This window comes from Gallinula chloropus (genome assembly GCF_964237585.1).
Source record: "Gallinula chloropus genome assembly, chromosome: 7".
NCBI classification, from domain to species: domain Eukaryota; kingdom Metazoa; phylum Chordata; class Aves; order Gruiformes; family Rallidae; genus Gallinula; species Gallinula chloropus.
Genome location: NC_140092.1, coordinates 24,201,692 through 24,225,694, shown reverse-complemented (window position 1 = coordinate 24,225,694; position 24,003 = coordinate 24,201,692). Strand labels below are relative to the sequence as shown.

At 38.8% G+C, this 24,003-nt stretch overlaps 1 protein-coding gene across 1 annotated transcript in view; it reads left to right on the top strand.

The window, feature by feature from the left end:
• Nucleotides 1–24,003, top strand: part of NSD2 (nuclear receptor binding SET domain protein 2) — a gene marked incomplete at both ends in the record, with an annotated part of 59,833 nt that overhangs the window by 17,078 nt on the left and 18,752 nt on the right. The window contains 7 exons of the mRNA XM_084266963.1: nucleotides 5,733–5,899; nucleotides 6,311–6,799; nucleotides 11,093–11,237; nucleotides 12,243–12,320; nucleotides 13,784–13,902; nucleotides 16,959–17,040; nucleotides 18,057–18,181. Of these exons, the coding sequence (XP_084123089.1) occupies nucleotides 5,733–5,899; nucleotides 6,311–6,799; nucleotides 11,093–11,237; nucleotides 12,243–12,320; nucleotides 13,784–13,902; nucleotides 16,959–17,040; nucleotides 18,057–18,181 (1,205 nt within the window). The remainder of the gene's footprint in view (nucleotides 1–5,732; nucleotides 5,900–6,310; nucleotides 6,800–11,092; nucleotides 11,238–12,242; nucleotides 12,321–13,783; nucleotides 13,903–16,958; nucleotides 17,041–18,056; nucleotides 18,182–24,003) is intronic.

Below are 24,003 nucleotides of genomic sequence, written 5' to 3'. Positions count from 1 at the left end.
GAGAGGTGATATGGGCTAAAAATTTTCCTGAAAGTTAATGGGAAATAAATACTCCTCATGATTAAGCTTTACTAAGCCCAGTCCCTTGTTCAGGTATTTAAATTTTCTGAGATTCATACAATCAGTAAATCTACAGGCAACATTATTTGATTCTAAATGCAGGCACTGCCAAGTATTAATGACATTTTTGAGTAGGAATCTGTACCATTTCTTAATCTCATTTGCAGCTTTGCTTTCTCTTCTGATACCTGAAACGTTTGAGGCTTGTCTGTGCTGGTTGTAGAACGATAAAGTAATAGAAGTTGGAAGGGACCACAACAAGTCACATGGTCTCCAAGTTAGAGCAGATTGCTTAGGATGTGGTCTAATCAAATAGGTAGTGTCTTCAAGGATGAAGACTTTACAGCTTTACTGGGCAACTTGTTCCAGTGACTGTCAGCCATCATGGCAAGAAGACTTTTCCCTTTATCTAGTTGAAGTTTTCATTGTTTTCAGCCTGTGTCCATTGCTTTTTGAATGACTAGGCACAGTTTGCCCTTGGTGTCTGTGCAGGCTGTTCCTAGACACCTTCATACCTTTCCATTGCTTGGGCCATGTATTTAGGCAAATTTATCCATAATCTTGTAGGCAATGAGAGTAAACTAGTCATCTTTGCTTGTAGTTCCCCACTCTGTTCTTGTTTTTTCTAGAAGACAGATGTAATGTTGGCAACATTTGTCTTTTTCTAGTCATCAGGTGCCTCCTCTGATAGCTGTGACCTCTCAGAAATTACAGATCACCCTTGCAATCACACTGGCCAACTCCTTCACTCCTTCTGAGGCATCCTGCCTTGTTCCATAATCTCATCGATGTCCAATTTGATTAAGTGCTCCATGACTTTGTCTTAATATGCAGTGGGTATTGTCTCAGTCTTGTAGACTTTTGTCACTATAGTAAGGGACCTCAAGGCAGGGGGCAGATGTTACATTTTAAAAGACAAACCCAAGACTGGGAAGGCACATATGCCAGCCTTTTCTGTGTCCTTTGTCACTCAGTCCCCTGCCCCAGTGAGCATTCTTTAACCTTCCTTCTGCTAATCCTGTATTTATAGAAACTCTTCTTCCTGCACAGTGCATCCCTCACTAGTTTTAGCTCCAACTGAGCACTGTAAACTTATTTTTTACTATGTTTATATCGAACTGTGCTAAAAGATTGGAAAACCTGAAAACAGAATTCAGAAAACTTGCAGATTAAGGAGAAAAGTAAAATGTTAGTGGAAATATCAAACCCAAGTAGGAGCACACAATTTGTTTTGATAATTATGCTTCTACATGCTTTAATATATTTTATTAGATCATAGAATCATAGGGGTTGGAAGGGACCTTGAGAGCTCATCGGGTCCAACCCCCCTGCCAAAGCAGCTCCCCAGCTCATATTGCACAGGTCGGTGTCCAGACGGGTCTTGAATCTCTCCAGAGAAGGAGACTCCACACCCCCTGGGCAGCCTGTGCCAGGGCTCTGTCACCCTCACGGGGTAAAGGTTCTTCCCCATGTTGGTGCAGAACTTCCTATGCTCCAACTTGCAGCTATTGCCCTTTGTCCTGTCTCCACAGAGCACTGAAAAGGGGCTGGCAGATTTCCCCTGCATCCCATACTTAAGATATTTATAAACATTCATAAGGTCCCCCTTTAGTCTTCTTTTCTCCAGGCTGAATAGTCCCAGCTCACTCAGCCTTTCCTCACAGGGGAGATGCTCCAGGCCCTTCATCATCTTCGCAGCCCTTCTCTGGACTCTTTCCAGGAGATCCCTGTCTTTTTTATCCCAGGGAGCCCAGAACTGGACACAATACTCCAGGTGGGGCCTGACCAGGGCAGAGCAGAGGGGGAGGATCATGTCCTTTGACCTGCTGGCCACACTCCTCCTGATGCACCCCAGGATCCCATTGGCTCTCTCAGCACCCAGTGCATACTGCTGGCTCATGGCCAACCTGTCATCAACCAGGACCCGTAGGTCCTTCTCCACAGAGCTCTTCTGCAGCAGGTCATCCCCCAGCCTGTACTGATACAAGCAGTTATTCCTTCTGAGGTGCAAGACTCTACACTTGCTTTTGTTGAATCTCATCTGGTTTCTCCCTGCCCAGCTCTCCAGCCTGTCCAGGTCTCACTGGATGGCAGCACAGTGTTCCTGTGTGTCAGCCACTCCTCCCAGCTTTGTATCATCAGGGTATTTGCTGGGGGTGGATGATCTTCCCTCATCAAGGTCGTCAATGAAGATATTAAACAGGACTGGACCCATCACTGAGCCCTGGGGAACACTGCTAGTCACAGGTCTCCATTCAGATTCAGCTCCACTTACCACCCTCTGAGCTCGGTCTGACAGCCAATTCTCAACACCCCTCACTGTCCACTCATCTATCCCATGCTCTCTCAGCTTTGCTATCAGGATGTCATGGGAGACAGTATCAAAACCCTTGCTGAAGTCAAGGTAGATGACATCCACTGCTCTCCCTCCATCCACCCAGCCGGTGATGACATCATAGAAGGCTATGAGATTGGCTGAGCACGATCTCCCCTTGGTGAATCCATGTTGACTACTCCTCATGACTGTCTTCTCTTCCAAAATCAAGCAGAAATACTAGTTTCCATTGTTGTGAACAGAGTAAGGCACTAGAGATTTCAGTAACTTTTAACTACATATTTAAAAGTCTGGGAAAGGAGTGCGGGGTTTAGTTTTTATATAGTTTTTAAGGGCTCCATTGAGAACTTGAAAATGAGCTGGAATATACATCTAAAATTTGCATTGTAGTGACAAATCTCCAGTGTGGAGGGGATGTAGTAAATATGTAGGATTGTAAAGCAGAATAATTTTGAAACTTTGGAGATGTGATTTGCAAAAACCCCTGTTTGGACCATCTCATTTTACGAAATACAGACTAAACAGAAGAGGTTCTGAGGAGAATATCAGAGTCTGCCTGCATGGACAGACTGGAGGAACTGGGGCTGTTTAATCTGACAGGGAGGAGCTAAAGGAAAACCCAGTAAGTGGACTTAAATAAGTTATGTGAAAAAGAAGAAAAGGCATAAAGTCTTCTTGTTCTGGAAAGAAGACAGCTGATTAGCAATGAATATTTAGATGACATATTAAGAACCTGGAAAGGGTAAAAGTGGTGAAGCATTGGGGTGGATTGCTTGGAGAAAGGGTGTGATCTCGTTCACAGAAGGTTTTTAAGAACAAATTGAATGAGGATGCCTAGGATTATAGCTAGGCTCAATGTTGTAGTAAACTAAATGGCTTTGTGAGAACCCTTTCAAGCATTCATACAATTGCTAGAATAGTTGTTACAGACTGACAGATTTTTCTTGTAGCAATCTTTCAGAGTTTTTGTCAGGCAGTCCCTGTGATTTCAATCTTCAAATTATTAGGTCTGTTAGGAGGTCAAGAGCTGGATTTTGAGAAATAATGCTGTTTATTTGTTCTGAATTACTCTGTTCCTTGAAAGGAGCAAGCTTTGTGCTTCATCATCAAGAATCTCTGGTGGCTTTTTAAAAGAAATTATAGAAATAGGTCTAGCAAAAATCAATGTCATACATCTGAATGCAACTTGTGAAGTACGAACAGAAGGAAGGGCCCACATTCTTTGAGATGTTAACTTCCATCTCTTTGAAGTAATGTGGATGAAGGCAATATTGGATATTTGCTCTGACGTTGGCTTTGGGCCTCCCCCTTCAGGAAGTTTTGACTAGGTTATTTATCATACTGATAAATGCACAATGATGCAAACATTTCCATCACTACATATTTCTAGTCTCATATTATCTTTTACTTAGTGATTACTGTTGAAGTGCTATCAAAAGTGTCCTGTTCCAAACAGAAGAGTTCTTTAACTGGGGCTTGTAGAAATACTCAGGTTGGTCTTTGTATTCCTCATTTTTAGGACTAGGATCAACAGTGCTCATAAACAATCTGAATTTCTGGATGTTGTTCAGGTTTAGATTGTATATTAGGAAATATTTCTTCACTGAATGGGTTGTCAAGCACTGCAACAGGGTGCCCAGGGAAGTGGTTGAGTCACCATCCCTGGAGGTATTTAAAAGACGTGTAGATGTGGGCATGTGGCTTAGGGACATGCATTAGTGACTGGACTGACAGCGTTAAGTTAATACTTAGACTTGGTGATCTTAAAGGTCTTTTCCAGCCAAAATGATTCTGTGAATCCAGCCTACAGAAGATACCTGAAGATTCACAAATTGGTTCAATGATTCTAGTGGTAGGCACTGCTTTAATTAGGCAGCCATGGCTGTCCAGCATTATATTTTAAGAGGAATAGAGCGAGTCTGCTTGGAACCAGGCTGTTGGTTAATCAGAGGCAGATCTTTCCAGGGGGCTGTAAATGTAGTCTGTGCCACCTCTGTCTGCAGTGAAGACATCCTGGCAAAATAGGAAAATTACCCTTTATTTCATCATGGGAGCTCAGTAGTCCCTACTGGGGCAACATTTTCATCACCAAGACAAAACAATTACTGTGTGAAAGAATTGCTGTGGAGTGTGCTACTGGAATGTATGCTAGGCTGCTGGGTTGGATGTATGATGCATACAGTCCCAAGACCTTTCTCTGTACCATTCCTCTGGCTTCTCTCACCTGATCTCAAATGAGTCATTGTTAAGTCTTGAAACACCATAATAATAGTGCATGAAGCAACTAACTAGGAGTGTTTGGTGATGAGGGTGGAAGACAGGCAGTGTGTGAATAACCTAGCAAAATGTAAACCTAATTTGACGACATCTGTAACAGAGAACTATGACAGTTACTTGTTCTTACTGGGTAGACATCCTTACCTGATTTTTCTCTTCCTCCCACACTATGCTAGGCATACTAATATGGTGACACCTTGAAGAACTGTAGGTGGGGGGTGAGGGGCAGGTAACCAATCCCTTTCTAGCAGGATTGAATTTACAGACAGAAGAATGTTAGTCATCACAGTTAAATGAGACCCTAATTTTAATACTTAGACAACCAATCTGCACTTGTTAATGAAGGATGTGCTAGAGGATGTCTTAAGTCTGATTCTCATACCTATGCCTTTTAGAAGTTTGTTGTTAACTGAACTCTGTAGTGAATTTGGAAGGTAGTGTATTTCACATCAGAGTAACTAAGATCTTTAGAAGGGGGAGGTTGTATGCCTCTATGTTACTACACTGAGCCAGTGTTCCTCTTCAAAATCTTAGAAGAATCTTTCTTGTCTAGGTTTCAGAATTGTTCTCTTAGCTTCCTGCTTTCCCTTCCACCACCCAAATGCTTTTAATTTCTCGCTTTGATTCCTTGAAAGCTTGTTTATCATGAAGTTGTGAATGCCAGTGTTAAAACTAGCTGAAGTACATGCTTCTATTCAATAATATTAAAGTGCAAAATTAGGCTAATGAGAGATGATTAGTGCTGAATGCAAACTTTATTGGAAACTTCTTCAGAAACATCCAGGCCTTACATGTAACCTAATATGTATGGAGAGCACTGACAGATGTATGTAACCCCAAATTAATTAAAGCACCTTCTTGTTTGGAATTAAACTATTGGGCTTTCGTGTAAACTTCATAGATTATAGCTCAGAGACTTTCAGGATGGTTAAGTGGGTTTTTGAAAGGATAACCAGTTGTACTGTGCTTTTGTCATGGTAACTTATCAAGAAGTTTCAAGTCTGAAAGTGCAGAGAACAACCAAAATTGTATCGTAAATACATGAATTTTTAATTTTCAGGACAGAAAAAGAGTTTCCGTCAATATCATGTTCAGTTTTTTGGAGATGCCCCAGAGCGAGCCTGGATATTTGAGAAGAGCCTTGTGCCCTTCAAAGAAAAAGACCAGTTTGAACAGTTGTGCCAGGAAAGTGCAAAACAAGCCCTCACAAAAGCAGAGAAAATAAAGGTAAGAGTCAACTAAGTCAGACAAAACTTGTAGCTTTTAATTTACTGTTTGTTCCACATACATATATATAGATATATATATACAGATATAAATAGATATTCTGGAAAGCTTTAACGACAGCTTGTTTTACAGAGGCTTGTAGTCTTAGTATTTTATTTAGAGATGCAAAGAATGGGATGACTTACGCTGTTTGTTACTCTCTAGAAACCAGTACTGCTCTGCTTTGTCACTGCTTTGTGCACGGTGTTGGTACTACCAAACACAACTGCGTTTAATGCCTGCACAACATAATTACACGTTACACTTCATTGATAATAATGCAGTTTGACTTTGCACTTTGTCTGTTGGGATTGTTTTGTGCTTTGGAACCAGAAGCAAGTGAATTTCTCATGCTGTGGTCTTACCTTTCAGATGCTGAAGCCTGTTTCAGGGAAGCTGCGGCCACAGTGGGAGATGGGCGTTAAGCAAGCCAGCGAAGCAGTAGGCATGACAGTGGAAGAACGGAAGGCCAAGTACACCTTCATCTATGTGAGGGACAGACCTCATCTTAATCCTCGAGTAGCAAAGGAAGTTGGCATTGCTGTGGAACCGTTAGAGGAGATAGATGAGTCATCTTACTCAAACGAGGAAGCCACTCAAAATCTGAAATCGATGAAGGAGTCTGGCATTCCTAACAAGAGGAGGAGAAGGACATCAAAATTGTCTGCCGCTGATGATACACAAGAAAGTCAGTCGGGGACAAAGACTACTACTCCTGAAAAGTCATCTGACCAGGCAGAATCCAAAAGAGGGCTAGGCTCCCCTCTCAGTAGAAAGAAAACTCCAGCATCTACTCCACGGAGCAGAAAAGGCGATGCAGTATCTCAGTTTTTGGTCTTTTGTCAGAAGCACAGAGATGAGGTTAGTGTCTTTTAGCTGTTATTGATTGTGTCTTCTCACATCTGTACCTAAAGAAATTACTGTGATTGCCAGAAACTAGTTCTTACTGTAGTATCCATGATACTCTGGGCTTGACAAGGTACGCCTGCATCAAATTCTAGTCTAGACAGGAACAGAAGGGAATGTAGATGAGCAGTATAAACAAGACCATGATAATGCCATTGTACTTGAAGTGTAAGTCATATTATTATCTTCCTGCATAATCTATTAGTCCCTTGTGTTAGCAGTAATATTTTTTGTTGGATGTAAAATATTGTAGATATGCATACATAGGCTCAGGCAAATACAGCGAAGGTTATGTTGTTTATGGTGATCTACTTGTAGTTAGTTGGTACATTCTTTCTGAAGATGTGACTCAATTCTTTCAGTTTGTTCCCTTGTCTTTGAACTACTCAAAAGCTCCTTTCACCCACTTAGAGTCTTTTGCTGAGCTTCAAAAGAAGCTACCTAATAAAAGCTTGTGAAAAATCCCTGTCTCTGCAGTCTGTTGGGATGCGAGGTAGGCCCTCTTGAGGGGATTGCACTCAGGACAAGGTAGAACAAAAGTAAATACCTTAATTTAAACATTTCTTAGGAAGACTGTTAGTGATATAAAAGCAGTACTGCTGTTGTAGCTCATTATGTTAAAATCATGACCAGCATTTTTCTTCCTTACAACCCTCTGCTCATGTTTGCAGTACAGTTCCATGCACTGAAAGAATCAGGAGTTGTCATATTTTCTTGTAGTTGTGCTACTCCATAATGCTCACAGTAGGACATGAATACTCGTGCTGACTTTGCCACACTCTTTAGCTACTGAATGGTTGAATTCTTTATAGGATGTTTGTGTTGGAAAGCATAAATGGATAGGAATGTTATGAAGCAAAACTGCAAAAACAGATTCTGTTGTAAGGAAGTCAATTGGTTGTGGTTCGACTTAGGATCTTTTTAGATCAATGTGACTTAAGTTAATATTGAGAATGGAGATGAACACAGTATTACATGTGCTTTAGTGGCTTTGGTTAAACTGCAAAGAGCACTGGCAGTTCAGTGGGCTAGTTGTGGAAGGGTAAGGGTTTTGTATCCAGACTATTAAATACAGATTTTGACGTACACGTTATGGAAAGCTGTATGGGTAAATCATCTGGCTCAGGTTTTCAGACCTCAGTTCTATTTCCAGTTCTTCTATAAGTAACCTTGCGTCTTGTATTATGGGAAGGGGCCTTTAAGGTAGGTAGCAAGAAGTCTTGTGCAGTATTGAGGGACATAAAATTACTTTTCTGGGAGAAATGAGATTATTACGAATGGTTTTATGGACTCTTAGCTGAGCATATCTTACTTCAGAAGAGAGACATGGTGAATGTTTCTAGTTTTCTGTCACAGTTATCAAGCTTCTTTCCCTACTATGGTTATACTGTAATTCTCAAATCAATAGATGGAAAATATGAAAACTATAAAATATTTGATGTTGAGGAATTGCTTTGTCTGTAGTGTCATTTCAGGAAGTGAAAAATTGCATATGCTTGAAACTTACACTGATAATAGTGACTAATATTGCACAGTTATAAATAGAAGGAAGTAAGTTTCAAAATAATGCATACATTTAGAGAGAGGACATCCTACCAGTTTTGCCTGGAATACCTTTTTGTGAGATCTGTCATAAAAGCCCAGATCCACTGATGGTGGGATCCATTCTCATCGCTACAGAAGCCTGGCTGTGCGTAGAGCAAAGCTAGGTTATGAACACTGGGGGTTCCAGGTCACTGCAGGTAGCAGTGCCTCTTACCCTTGATTTGAAGGTAACTGGCAAAATGGGGAAATACTATTGTAGATAGATATTCACGGTGCTTACACAGAACCAAAGTTACCTGAGTGTAGTGGATACTTCCAGCCTATCGTGTCACATTTAAAATGGCAGGTTTGTCCCTTTGGTGGAAGGTGGAGATAGTATCCAGAGTAGTATTGGAATTTCTCCTTCTGTTGAGCTTATAGGTTCCATTTGCATGGTTTGCTTTCCACCCAAGAGTTTGTTTTGTTGTTTTGTTGTTGCTGTTTGAAGATGTTCTGATGCTTCAGAAGGACTGCTAACATTGCCTAAAAAGCAGCCCTCTCTTTGGGCTGCTTGTGTTGGTGCCATCTCAGAGTTTAGCGTGTTGCTGCTACTTTACTTTTGTAAAGAGGAAGAAGAAAGGAAAACTATGCATCCATCTCTTCCCCACCCCTTCACCTGCCCCCCCCCCCCCCCACCCCGGTCTTGGAAAGGGATGGAAGCAAATGGAATGGCTGGAGATTTCTCTTTTGGGGCCTGTAATAGTTGTGAGCTGTCTTAGTGTCGAGCAGTTTCTGCTGTGTCTTGCTTGGAGTCCCAATTTGTACAGTGCACAAGATTTCTGTGTTGGCTTGGTTTTATTAATTAAGTAAAGATGTATTTTATACTGTTGGCATTCTTACATGCTTCCTCTGTGAAATGTAACCATAGTAATCATTAGAAGGGAGTGTCTGACTTGAGAGGAAGGTGTCATTCACAGATAGGCAGACAGCTACATTGTTCATTGATTTGGGCCTCGTGTCTGTTTTGAAGGAAATTAACAAATTATTTCACTAGTAGGGTTTACAATTGAAGACTTCTGCATGCATAAGGAATTGATGGACTTGGGATTTAGTGCATCTACATCAGAATAGCCAAAACCTAATTTCTAGTGGGTGGCTGGGACTGAGCATTGCCTTCTTTGCAAGGATCCTTTAACCATTAAGAACTGCTAGTGTCCTATGCTTGTCATTTCACATCGCTCCTATTCAGTTGAAAGTTGTTTTTATTCCCATATTGGTGGGACTGCAGGTGTCATTAAACGGTGTCTCATTTGTGCAGAGAAAGATGGTGCTTTCTTATGGAGTTAAATAGCTGTGCCATAGCTGAGCACAGTGAGCTATATAATATACACCCAGTGGCACTGGTCAAAATCAAGGCTAATTTGTCTTCCTGAAGAAGTGAGATTTGTGGGAGGGGTATCTTGTGCATCTGTCTACATTCTCCCCTCTTAATAACTTTGTTGATATAGTTGGGTTTCAATCAGACTTTGTGAGTAGAGGCCTCCAAAGGTATTTGTATTCCCCAAGCTATATGCAGATGGGTTATGCCAGATAGAAGCAAGAGAACTCTGAAGTATGCTACTAGGGGAAGAATTACAACGTGAATTTCCCTACTAGGCACTGAATAATTGCAATGGTAGGAAGGTACTACAAGTATTCTAAACCTTAGAGGAGTTTGTCACACTTGTATCTTGTTTTGACAACAGGAAATGCAGTTCTAAGACACTTATGATCAAACCTAATTTCTTAGAACATTTCCACTTATCACAGAAAAATTGTATTTCTGTTCTGTTGAATGGTAAGATTGCTATTTGAATGCTTGGCATTGTTGGGTTTTTTGCTCCATGATTTGGAGGTATTGTTTCCATTACTCCAGTAACAGGACTTTGGAGAGTGAAATGAGTAATGAGATGGGAGGGGTTGTTTTTAAAGCTACTGTTGCATTTCTGTAGATCATACAATCTTAGAGCTTTCTGACTTCCATGATGAATCAAATCTGGTTTTCCTTAAGCAGACTTAAGGGAATGCTGGAAGAGTTTGGGAAGGTTTTTTTCTTTGTTTTTAATACTGTTTTTTTCTCTTAAATTCCACATTGATGACTCTTATGTGTCATGCTCGTATTACTAAGAAAAGATGCACAGCCTTGAGTTCCTAATATTTATGTACCCAGTATCAGGTGATGAATTAATATAGGGAAACGTTGCATCAGATATGTGCTTGTATAAATCTCTCTGCTACAATAGGTGTAATGAGTTTTATGTATGTGGTCTTGTATGAATCAATGGATGTCTTGGTAGGCAAGTACATATTCCAGTATTGCCTGTCAGTCCTATGTGGTATAGATTGAAAGTGCTTCAGGGAAACAATACAAATCTTTTTCAATGACCACAAGACAAGATTTACACTTAGGCCATTTTTTTAATGTTAAAAGGCAAATTGATGCTTCCAAACTTATTCTTAATACTTCTGAATCCGCTAGTAGACTTTTTTTTTTTGAGAGAGAGAGAGAGAGAAGTGGTCATCCAAAGGAAAACTGGATACAGAATATTTCAATCTAGCTCTGTTTGCAACAGAAATATGTCAGATAACTTGTTTGTATCCAGCTTTCCAAAGCGATAGACTTCTGCACGCCATTCTTTTCAATGGTCACCTTTTTTTAATACAACCCTATTTCTGCATGTGTAGGTGGTTGCTGAACATCCAGATGCTTCAAGTGAGGAGATTGAAGAATTGCTCGAATCGCAGTGGAACATGCTTAGTGAAAAACAGAAAGCTCGCTATAACACAAAGTTTGCCATAGTGACCTCTCCCAAATCTGAAGAAGACTCTGGTAAACGTAAAACTGTGCTAGTGTACTCTAACTAAATTTGATATACGTAGTGGTGTTAAACTAAGCACATATTTGAGAGCTGTAGGGAAAACAGCTTTCACTGTTTTCCACTTTTAATTCTTGGTGTTTGTGCCAATAGCAAAGGAATGCCAATGGTTACAATAAACGCAACCCATGAAGTCTACATTTCTTGCTCATTGTTCTGAAAAGTTGTTATATGTAAACCTTCTACTGTTTAGAGATTTCTGATTTCTCATTCTTCTTCTGCCCATAAGCAGCTGCCATTGCATCCACTGCCGCCTACAAGTGGATAGTGGGAAGATGAAACTTTACTATTAGAAAAAATTGAGTTTATTTTACAGAATAGACAGGAAATGGTTTTAAAAGTTTAATCAGTGCTACACCTTTTCTTCATATATACCTAAAGTGTATTACCTCATAACATCATCAACTTGGGAAGAGGTATTCCAAACTTTATTCTGAAACAGTCATCAGTTTGGAATTTTACTGTGCTGTGTAAAGTTTCTAGAACATTGTACAAGATTGCAAATACTTTTTTGTCTCCTTTTATTTTTTCTGTTGCAGTTGTCTAGCATTTGGGTTTGTTAAAAGAGTCTCCATTATTTTGCAAAATTTTTGAGGGGTTTTGGAGTCACTTATTAGAGATAGGAGGGCGATAGTTTGGCGTTGGCATGAACTTTATCAAATTTAACTAGCTACGTTTATTCAAATTTAAATAACTTTACAGCGCTGTAAGAAGACATTATAGAAGCATTAGAAACCAACAGGTGCTGCTTTGGGCAATGACAAGAATGAGAGGGAGTGTTTGAAAGTTTGTGAGACTTGGAAAAACTTGTATAAAATGGCAGTCAGTTTTGTTAACTATCTGTGTGTGTGTGAAATAACATCATTTTGTGGAAAATTGAAAAGTTTTTAACTTTAAAATTTAAGTGTCAAATATTTGGATATCAGTTTAAAAAAAAACCACATTCTGTATCTCTCAAGGTTCATCATTGAAGAATATTGGAGAGGCCAAACGTAAAGTGTTTCAAGACTCACCTAAAAGGAGATCAAGATCCAGAAGTAATTGAAATTTGTGTTGTGTGCAAATAGTTCATCATTATAAGTAGTATTGAGTGTATTTTTTTATGTAATCGCCCACGTATCATAATCTCTTTATTTTCTCTCAGATGTTGTCTTCCTTGACGTTAGAATTTTAATGGTTCCCAAATTAAATATCTAAACACTGTAGTGCTGAATTTTGTTCACCTTCCTCGGTGTCATATTGCAAGAAATGTAATTGAAATTGTACCTGTACCAGGTGTTTCTAGTACATATATTGTGTACATTTATAGTTACCTACAGATGAAAACATGTCAGCTCAATCGTTCCCCTACCCAGATCCTCTTATCTTAAACTTGGAAGAATATTGTGGGATTCCTTTTACTGGCTTTTTGTAAGTAGCAGGTTCTCCTGGAGCCATTTCAGTCTGCTTTGTGGATTCAGAGTCTGATAATAAGAGTATGTCCTAGATTGTTTAGATACAAACATCAATTTGCAGATTATCCATATTTTCAAGTTGCTATATTTTTAATATTTGCAGCTATTTGTTCCCACTGGAATAGAATGCTTGTAGCTGTAAGGGTGTTTTCAGTTAACATACTTGTGCCCCTGGAGCTTGCAGTCTTCATACTAGTAATACTCTGTAGTTTTGTAAAGTGGAGAGAACTGGAGAGTGTAATAATGTTGTCACTTCATCCTGATGAAACAGACCACTTCCTTAAACCTTCATCTATCTTTTTGAGGTGTTACCAGTATCTGAACCTGCGGAAGGGATATGTAGGTTAGTCACTGACCTTGTGTAATTGAGCAGTTGCTTGAACTTTACAGTGAACAATCATCTAAATGTGTGAATAAGTCAGTTGGTTTTAAATGACCGATGTGATTCCTTTCTTAGGATTTTGGTTCACAAAGGTCAGGGGTGTCACGGTCTCCTGTAACATAAGCTTGTTAGAGAGCCTGGAACTGCCATACCAGAAAGAGAAATAATCTGTATGGTTGGTGATACATTGTGTTTTCCAAAGACCCCTTAATAGATGTCTCCAGTATTTTTATCTCTGTCATTGGAGAACTTAAAGGAGACTTAAGGAAGAGACTTAAAAATTTGTTTCAGTGATAAGACACTGTTACAAAGTGGCAGACAATTTAAAAGCTGTATAGATCAACCATGTGCAGTCTGACAATGTGAAACAGCTGTTGAGCAGTAATGTTCAGATCTTAAACTCGTGCTTATACAGGTAGACTCATCTTTCTAAAATAACTTGAGTATGAATCAGTTGATTTGGATGTGCTCTAAAGTTAGTGTTCAGCACCAGAAACCAGACCTTAAGCATTAAGAGGTCATCAAACTGTGTTAATGTTTAACCATGTTTTTTAAAATAATGACTGAAAGAAAAGTAACTTAAATAACTAGATCAGTTCAAAATAATTTGAAAGTGGGTTTTAGATTATTTTTCATGTAAGTTTCCCCCATCCCCCATCCCAAGGTAACTTACATGGAAATAAAAGAAACCAAAAAAAGAGGACAAAGGAACCTACAGAAGATTTTGAAGTTCAGGAAGCACCTAGGAAAAGACTCAGGATGGATAAACAGAATAATCGGAAGGTAATTATGTCGTTGGTTTGTTTGGGTTGATTTATAGCAGCACCAATCACATTGCTGTAGTTAAGTTTGTCAGCATTTCCATTTTCAGGATTAAAAAAGTAAATCAAACCTAACTGTTGTAAACATTCAGATACAAGTTTGAGCTTATTGCTGTGGGGGTTTTTGGTCTTTGATTTTGAGGATGGAGGTATGACAAGTTGCACTTGCTACTTACACTGTGGCCGAGAACATCTGTTTCCCGAAGGAATGTGCAGTGACATGACCTATCTGTGCTTTGTAGTTCTTTTCCTTTCCTCCTGAAGTACAGAGATGTATACAGGAATGTAAAAAAAAATAATCTTTAGTCAGTACATAATTTAAACAGAAGCAGGCAGAGGAAGGAAAGCAAGTAAGGCAAAACAGAAAAAGTACTTTTCAAGTACTGGAAACCTATTAAGCATTTTTGAGTGGCATGCTGACCTGTTTCTTAACTTAGGAAAACTGCTGTAAATATTCTAGTATGTTTATGTCACAAATCACAGGCTCCTTTTCAGTTTTGGCTTGCTTGAGAGAATGAGAATTTTCCCTACTTAGGTCACTAAAACTCTGTTTATCCATACAGCCCAAATCTTGTAGAGAGCTGAGCATAGAGTTATTTAGTGAACTTCATGGCTTTTACTTGTGTGGAAAGCTTAGCTCATGAGTGTTTTCACATACTGTATTCCAGTATCATACTGTAAGTGTGAGTATCTCAGACCTCATCTCAAGGCTGAGGTGCTGCAGTGATTAAAAGAAACACCTAATATAAGGAAAGATAGTAGATTTATTTTTTTAAATGAATTATGGAGATCACATTTGTAGATGTCAATTTGTTTGGTAGGCTGGTTATTTTAGTATCTCTGTTTATACTGTGGACAACTTTAAATAGAGCTCAATATGAAAAAATAAGTAGAATTTCAGATAGCCAGGCTTGATGAGCTTATTAGCTGGGGATAAAGAATTCTTACAGAAGTGTTGTTACCTTTGCAGAAAGAAGGGCCAAAACTGGTCTTTGCACTTTTGCTCTAACGGGTTAGTTGCTGAAGTCGTTAGTCTTAGGTTCTAGGGGACCCTTTTAAGACTTCTGTAATTGATTCAATTCACTATAATACAGTAGATCCAAGGAATAATTATGCTAAACTTATTGTAATTAGTTTCTGCTATAAAGTCCTTTTTTTACCTGTTGCTGAAGTTACAACCTTACTGTCCCACAAGCATTCGTACGCTGTGATTAGCCTACATTATCACAAGTGGTTGGAGTATACTTCTTGCACAGGAAGGTCTGGTGTCTTTGATGCTGTGATGCAGATGTGAATATTAACAGGAAAGTAAAGAAATAAATTAGATTAATAATCCCCCTAAGATACATATCACTGATAAAGCTAACTTAGCATTTAATGTGCATTTGAAAAGTGGTGTCCTCTATCTGATCCATTGATCAGAAGTAGTTACAAGGAATTCAGAGGGTGGTGGTGTTAATATTAGGTGATTTGGAAACTGAATGCTTATAGCAGTGTTTGTGCTTCTGTCCACAGAGGGGCCTGGTATTGTAGCATGGTTAATTTTCAGTTTCTTTTATGAATTATCTCTTTAGTCTTTTTCCTATCCAACAGCCCAGAGTACTTCTAGCTGTATCTGCTGCTGCTTAGTAAAATGTGTAGTGAATGACAGTGAAAATGTCTCTGTAATCCCTCAAAAAGCAAACACTAACCATATACCTTCTGTCTGCTATTCCCAGCTTACCTGCAGGCTTTGGTACAATCATTTTGGATAGGAGGGGCTTTAATGACTTTTTTCATAACGTTTGACTTCTTGCATGAGAGTTGTGCGTTGGACCTATGTCCGTAATTCTTACTGACAAAGGCTGAACGCTGTCACACAGAGCAACTAAGGTGTAATAAGTGCCTGTAGGGACGTTCTGAAAACTTAATTCGTTCATTGGTGTTGTCATGATGTATGTAAAATGCACGTTAGCAAAATGGGGGTCCTGTAAAGCATGCTTTAAATTTAAGAGTGAACTCTACTGTACCTTTCCTTTCATTTTTACACAGAAGCCTAACAATAATCTTAAAATTCTATTGGGAGCCTTCAGTGGCATCAGCAGTAGAGCCTGGTTAGATGTCAGTAAAAGCACAGTGTAGCACATCTGTAGTTCAGTAGGCATTTGTATTTATTTTTACAAAGGAAGCCAAGTCTTTGGCCTTTGAGGTGTTTGCCTGCACAGCTTTTGTAAAACAGAATGTCAGATGAAGAGAAAGTATGTAAAACCTTCTGTTCAGTGGAATTATTTTTATTGATCGGGTGAGCGTTTGGCAGCATTAAGCATTCTTGGCTAAAATTTTAGTGACTTAATACCTGAGTGAATTTGTGATATAGAAGAAGACGAAAAAATAGGGATGTGTGTAAGGAATGGTGTCTACATTTGACAGAGCTTTGACAAAAACTTCCCCAGTTTTTGGCCTAAACATTAACAACACATTCTCAATCTGGAGCAGATTTATGAGTTGCTTATCCTCCCTTCAAAAAAAACTAGTTTTATTTTGGAAATGCTGAAACAATCTTAACCATAGTAATTTAGAAAATGGCACTGCTATAAGTTGTGGACTTGAAAGCAAGCCTCTCTGAGACTTAAAATTCTGCACAGGGTTTATTCTCAAATTTATATACTAATTTTGCAGTTTGCCTTTAATAATTCAAAGGTTTTAATTTGACCAGTTTAGACAAAGAATAGTAAGGATACTTTACATGTTGGTGTTCACTTAGAGCTCCCCTTTTTTATATGCTGAGTTTGGGATGGATAGGTGGGGTGCTGGAATACTGTGTTCTCTAATTTTTCTCATTTGTTTATGGGTTTCTACCCTGTGCTGTAAATGAGTTTTTAAAATCACTTTAAAGGGGCTAGCTTAACTACATTACCATTCAGATCTTTGTAAATACACTTTCTTTTTAATAACATAAATCCAAAAGTAATTGCCAGTTTTATCCAACCACTCATAAATTAGGAGGTTTTTTATTTTTTCATTTTTTTTTTGTGACAGAGGGAGACAAGCAATGACAAAACAGCAAAAACAAACTCTTCTAAGGTCACAGAAACCTCCTCTTCACAAAAGAACCAGTCAGGTAATGTGGTCAGAATAAGTTTTAATGTAACTTTTTCAATTAAATAATTTTAAAATAAACAAGTTGTGTGAGGCAGCCGGCTAAATTTTGCTGATGCAATAACCAGTTACAACCACTATGCCACAGCTGGGGGGGGGGGCGTGCCCTCTTCCTTCACTACCACCATTTTGCAACATGATCCTTGACTGAAATTGTGTATTGCTGATTTAGAGCAGCAGTTCACAAATTCACCGTTTGATGGCACCAAATTAAAGCTATTGCCCTGTGATCTTGGCGAGCGGCGATGCAAATCGGACTGCTCCAATCTGTCATTGTACATTAGCCCAATCAAACGAGTGCAGTGACCATCAATGAGATCGGTTACGATGTGATTTTAGTCCTTTTTAAATGATGCCTGATGGGAGGCAGTGTGGAGTATGAGAGGCAATTCTAAATAACCTTGGACCAAAATCCAAAAGTCAGGCTTGTTACTGATGCTCGAGTTTAAGGTAACTTCTGTAAGAGCACGTCTCTTCAGCTATTATAATGATATGCCAAAGATGAGTAAGCAAGCTTCAGCAAGTTCTGCACAATGTAGAAGTGGCCACATGCCACGGGTAACATCTGGTACCTGACTCCTATATATAACTTTCCTCCTAACAAAATGTTGGTGGTACTCAGATCGTGATGAGATCACCGCATTCTAATATTTATCTGAGGGGATAACTGTTACCTCTGCTTTAAAGAGGTCATAAGTCACAAGAAATTTTAATTTTAATGGAAACAAGCCAGAAAATATTGGGGAAAATATTTCCTAGCCTTTCGTTGTACGTATGTGATTAATAGAAACCTCTTTACTTTTAAAATCAAGCCAAAACATGTTTCAGAAGCTTGATGTTCTCTCAGCTTACGTAGGTGCTCAAAAGACCTACCTAAATCATTCCTTCCTTTATCTGAAGGAATATTTTTAAATGGCTTCAGGGAGATAACGTTTTCAAGTTCCAAACTTCACTTTGTAAACCAAAATTATTTTACAGCAACGAAAAATCTGTCTGATGCATGTAAACCTCTGAAGAAGCGAAATCGGGCTTCAGCAGCAGAATCTTCAACTCTTGCTTTTAGCAAGAGTTCATCTCCTTCAGCTTCCTTAACTGAGAATGAGGTAAAAAAAAGGTGGTGTTTGCACACAGCCATTTAATTACAGAATTTTTCAGGTGTGAATCTTGTTTAAAAACAGAAATCAAAGGCAAATTCTCTAACGTTGGTGCTCTAGACAAGTTACAGTTCTGGCCTCTGTGAAACCTGTTAACGTGTGCATTGCAAATTCATTTATTGTAATACGAACTCTGATTTGGGGACGTGGAGATATTATTGTGGTTTTTAATGTATTTACCAACAAAGTTTTAGAATTGTAACCTTCTATTAGAGGCAAAGTAAAATGCCAGTGTGTTCTGTATTTTCTTCTACAGACTTTATGTAAGTGTACTACATTAGTTACATTATGTAACTCAATATTGTCATGTTGCCATAGCTTTTATATTGAAGCAAGTTTCCTAATCCTCTGTTTGATCTAGAACTGGACAGGTTTCTGAGCAGAGCCCCTTTAAGCTCAAATTAAGTTTTCAGGCTGTTTAAGCGCTATTTCTCTGTGATGCAAATAGCTTCATCCCCAGTAGAGTTAAACAGGCAGTGAAGAGTGTATCTCTTTGATACTTACTAATCATAGTCTTAGCTCTACATATTTGGAACTGTATTTCTTCTCAGCTGACATACAATAAATGAAGTGTATGTACCAGAAGTGTATTCATACAATCCATTAACCCATTCCCCAAGACATCTATGCTGTTAAAACCAATCAGCCAAAGAGTGGCATCATGAGGGTGAAGTGTGCATGCTGTTTTGCAGGCGGATTCAGAAATGTAGTTGGTAGGATTTAGTAAAATAATATCCATAGACAAACAGCTTCAAGCAGTTTGTATTATAAAAGCTGTAGAAAAAATACTTGCCTGCTAGCAAGGGAGTAGGACACCAGCAATCCTAGAGACTCTTTCATCTCTTACAAATGCATGAGGTGCTTGGAGAGTAAAATGAATGCAGTTTTAAAATATCTAGACAGTGTTCAGTAAATGCCTTATCTTTGGGTGGGAGAAGAAAGATTGTGTGTCAATGACTTTATTTTACTGTAACTGGAAAAATATTTTAACAACAACAACAAAACCCAAGAAAACAAACCAAAAAATGAAACCAAAACTAAGTCTCCCACCTGCACCCCAATGAAACAAGTAAAGGAAGTCCTGCAGGAAATCACATCCATGGCAAGGGGTCAAGTAAAGTAATACTTGTTTCATTTTGTGCTCTTGATTGAGAGGCTCCCTTGATTATTGGCTTCTGCTGCTTTGGCTTTCCTGCTGGGACTTGCTGTTTGATGCCTGTTTTTGTTTGGGACCATCAGTTCAGCCAGAAGAGTTTAAGGAATTTACTGTCTTTTTGGCTCCAAATATGCATCTCTAAATATTTTTATCTCAGGAGAAAGATTCTTCTATTTCTGGTTACTTTGTTTAAAAAATGAAATCTCCAGAAATCTTTCACAAGAAAGGGCTCATTTTTGTAGGATTTTGGGCTGTCACTTAACAGTTCCCTTTTAAAGAAGGGATATGATTATATAGGCAGAGATGGAAATTTGAAAACTTAGCTCTTAACTTCCTTTGCTGATCAGCAGTAGCTGAGTATGTGAGTGAAATTAACCTAATACACTGCTCATCAAACACAGATACATGAACCAGAAAGTGAATCGCTTGTTTTCAAAGGTTTAAAAGGTTTTAAAATATCAAAACAATCCAAATCAACATAATAGAAAGTAACAGAGATTTTTCAGGGCTGGGTGCAAGAGGGAGTAGATTGGTGGTCCAGATCCTTAGATGGTTTAAAGCTACGCTGATCTGAACTTTTACCAACTAAGGATTGGACCCACTTTATTTCCTGCGGCGTTGCCTTTAAATTAAAAAACCAAAACCAATACAAACCAGGCATGTGTTTTTGAACTTGTTGATCTTGCAAAACAAGGAAAGATAAATTTTGGATTGTGTGGATGGCTTTAAAAACTTTTTTTCCTTTTTGTATTGTTATTAAGCACTTGTCTAAATAGCTAAATATGTGTGTGCCCTGAGAGCAGTCATCCGGAGAGAAACCTTCTCCTGAGGGTTAAGGGAAAGAGTTTAAAAAACCAAACACAATCATGCAATGATGAAAGCCTTGCTCAGCCAATTGAATAGGATGCAATTCTTCTCAACATTAAATACATTTACTGGTTAACTTTTATATTACTATCTTCACTGTGATATTTCTAAATGTTGACATTGATGCTGTCTAACAAAGATAGAAAATTTTCTGTATATTCCACAAGTACATACACCTCCACAAGCAATACTAAATGGATTCTGGGTTGGTTTTTTTTTTCCCCCATTCTTCCTCCCCATGGTATCTGTGGACAGCTGGTTCCAGAATGGAACCTGAATATGACTGTTACTTGTCAAGGATGGTTGCTCACTGCACACCTTATGCCAGGCCATTGCAACTTAGTTCTGGGAAAGGTGTGTTCAGTAGGAAGGGAAGTTTTCCTTGTTTGAAAGATGCATCTTATTTGACATATTTTTAAAACTATTTTGTATATTTGTTGTTGGGGATATTTTTTAATCAGGTTTACCTGAAATAGTATCACTTGCGGCCAAATTTTCAATTGATAAGTTACTTTCAGTATATTATTTACAGGGGGGAGAGACAGGAGTGTGGGGGTGTGGACTTCTGCCTTAGGGACAAACATTTATGGACCTGACAGATTAAAAGGAATGCTTTCACTCCCTTCAAAAAAAATAATCAGGCTTTGAAGTTGTTTTGAGACAGATGGACAGAAGCAGTAAGGTGTTTATACATTAATGAGTAAATCTCATACCTGCATTTAATCTCGGAACAAAATACTTCATTTTTATGTCTGGGCACTTGACATCAGTAGTCATTTCCTCCAGTCCTTCATGTGAAGTATGATTGTGTTCAAAATCTAATCCTTAATGAGGACCTGGTAGGGCCAGCTCTGAGAAAGCTACCCAACACTTCTGAGTCTGCCTACGTTAGACTTGGTGTAAGCATCCAAAAGCTTATGGTATTTGTGAGGAGGAATACAGGTACTGTGTTCTTGTTTCTTTTTTGTACCTTGGCCTTCTAATCCCCAGTAACATAGTAGGTGCCAGTAGAGTATAACCGGTATTTTTTTAATAAAGCAAAAAGGCTTTGCCATTATTGCTGATTATCAGCACACTTTGTGTGCATGCATGAAACATACCTGCTTTAGCTTTTCAATCCATTTTTGTGGGTATTGGCTGGCTTCATTAAATTGGGTAGATAAGTGTCGTAGTACGCTGCAGAATCTAGATGCTCCTTCTGAACTTTGTCAAAGAAATTGTAACTTTGAAATTTTTTCCCCCTAAGAAAGGACAAAATAAAGAACATTGTTTTAGCCTGAATTCTTAGCTAGTCTGTCATTCCTCGCACCCTGGTGCCCCGTGAGCTGACCAGCAGATGGCAGTTTAAAGAAGCCTGTGACAGATTTTGAAGGTGTTGCTTTTGTCTTTGGTTCCATGTATCTTCCCTAGGGAGAACTCTTTCTTTCTGTCACGTCCAGTGTCAAAACAAAGTGCAGTTGCTGGTTAGAGCTCCTTGCGTTTCCAAGGCCTGATAATGCAAGTTAGAATAACGCAAGCCTTAAGTTTTGCTCTTTTTCTGTATATTAAACATTTTCTTTTTTTCTTATTGCCAATTCAAGGCAGGTTTGGTTTATCTGCATTTTTTGATGGGTATTGGCATGTACCAATGGAGAAAACTCGTACAATTCTTTAAAGGTAAGGTACTGATTGAGAAGGCAGTCGTGAGACATGGATGTACAACTTGGAACTAAAAAAGTACGTCAGCTCCATTTATCAACCCTGGAGTCTAGTTGTAGTACCCTATGCAACTAAAATATTCTAGGCACGCTTACTGAAGGTAAAAATAACTGTCTTCGAGATCCTAAAAGCAGGAAGGAAGAAAGGAATTTATGTTACTTTAAACAGACTACTGCCCTAAAGAAAAAAAGAAACCAGTTGAAGGGAACCTTGCAGGGTGTTAAGCAAAATCAGTGTGCTTCTAGCACTTTGATCTAGTTTCCTTCAAAGATCACTTTCTCTCCAAAAGATTACTTAAGGATATTTTAATACATAGCGTTACTTTAAATCTCTGACTTAAGCAGACAGTTGTTTCCTGTGTTTGTTTCTGTATGCCTATAGATGCTTTTTTTTTTCCTGTTTCAAATCACCAGTAAGCAGTCAGGGGTACATTTTGTGGAACACTGCAAGTAATTGGACTGGTTTCTTGCTAAACTTCTGCAAAAGCCTCTAACAATTGAAATGACCTGCATTACACACCAGATCATATGGTTTTGTTACAATGCTTCTACTTTGACATGGAAAAAAGTTCTAGGCTTGACTCCTGTTCTTTGGCAGCTCGTTCTGTGTAGAAAATTAAGTTTCATATGTAATGATTCTCATCTTGTGTATTAGGCTTCAGAGTGCAGAGAATCTGTTTACTGAATGTTTACACGATGTAGGTTTTTATTCCACACCCCCTACCAAAGTATCATGGGTATCTTTAGGCAATTTTATTATGCTTTTAAATGTTCTCAGAGTTTTAATTAACTTTCCAGGCAAATTCAGAAATGCATAATATCCTTATCTGGAACGTCTAACTCCTGCTAATAATAAAAATGAAACTTGTCCCAGGCCGTCTTTTTTGCTATTATAGTACTGTGTACACTTGTGGCACCGTATACTTAAAAGAATTTATCTAGTCTAGCAGTATGGGCCAAAATATCATTCTTCATTCAGTTCAGGAATTCTTATACTGAAATAAAGGAAATGTTAACTGTACCTGAATTGGCTCTGTCAGTTTTTCTGTCTCCGTGTGGGTGCACGATAGATTGTCTTCCGAATACAGTCTGATCTGATGTTTGTATGTTGCTTATTGACTTACTCTTATATAGAAGCTGTGCTTAGATTTAAAAAAAGCCACAAACAAACAAACAAAAAAAACAAACCCAAAACCAAAACAGCCCTCTAGCCATTGAGATTTTGTTAAGAAAAAAGCAGTTGGTATTTCTCTATGGAAAGACTAAAGAGTTTGCTGATCAAAACATACGTACTCCAAGCTTTGTAGAGAAAGCTATTGGCCAGAGTGGACCACTTCCTCCTGGATGACTGTGGTGTAGCAATCGCTGGCTGTAACGTCACATCAGGAAGTCTGAGCTTGTAGCAGCGTCCTTAGTTTTAAGCAGAGTGAAACTTAATAGCCAGCGGCGTTCAGAAGTCGTGGAAACATGCTTCTGACATGCTTGTAAGAGGTGATGTAGCTGTTAAAGATAGCAGATGACTGGAGAGAGGATTCCACTTCAGCCAGTGAGTGTCTTAAGGCAACTCTGAGGGGGTGATAGGCCACTCTGTGTGGGCCCTTTCTTTTACAGATCCTGCTGTGGAGGTGACCTGCCTACCAAACGAAAAAGCAAAGTAAATACCTTCCAGCCACGCTTTGTTCGCATGTCACATACCCCGAGCTTTAAAATGAGTATGCGTAGTGGATTTTGTTCCCAGTTGATGTTCTGCAGCCAGAATTACAAAATGAGAGATGCTCCAGTAAAACCAGGGGAAGTGGGAGGGTTAACTTTTTTTAGATCTGGAAAAATTTGCCCTTTAGTTGCTGGTTGAGCCCAGCATGACGGGAGAGCACCATTGTCTCGAATATGACTAAGACTGAAGCTTGTATTCTTAATGCTTAAAAACTGCTGTTAACTGATTGTATTGGAGTAACAGAAGTTGTTTTTTTAAGACTGAAGGAATTAAAAAAGTGAGTTTTCCAAGGAGGAAATTCTTTTAATCGAACTTGCACTTTGGTAGCTAGGAAGAT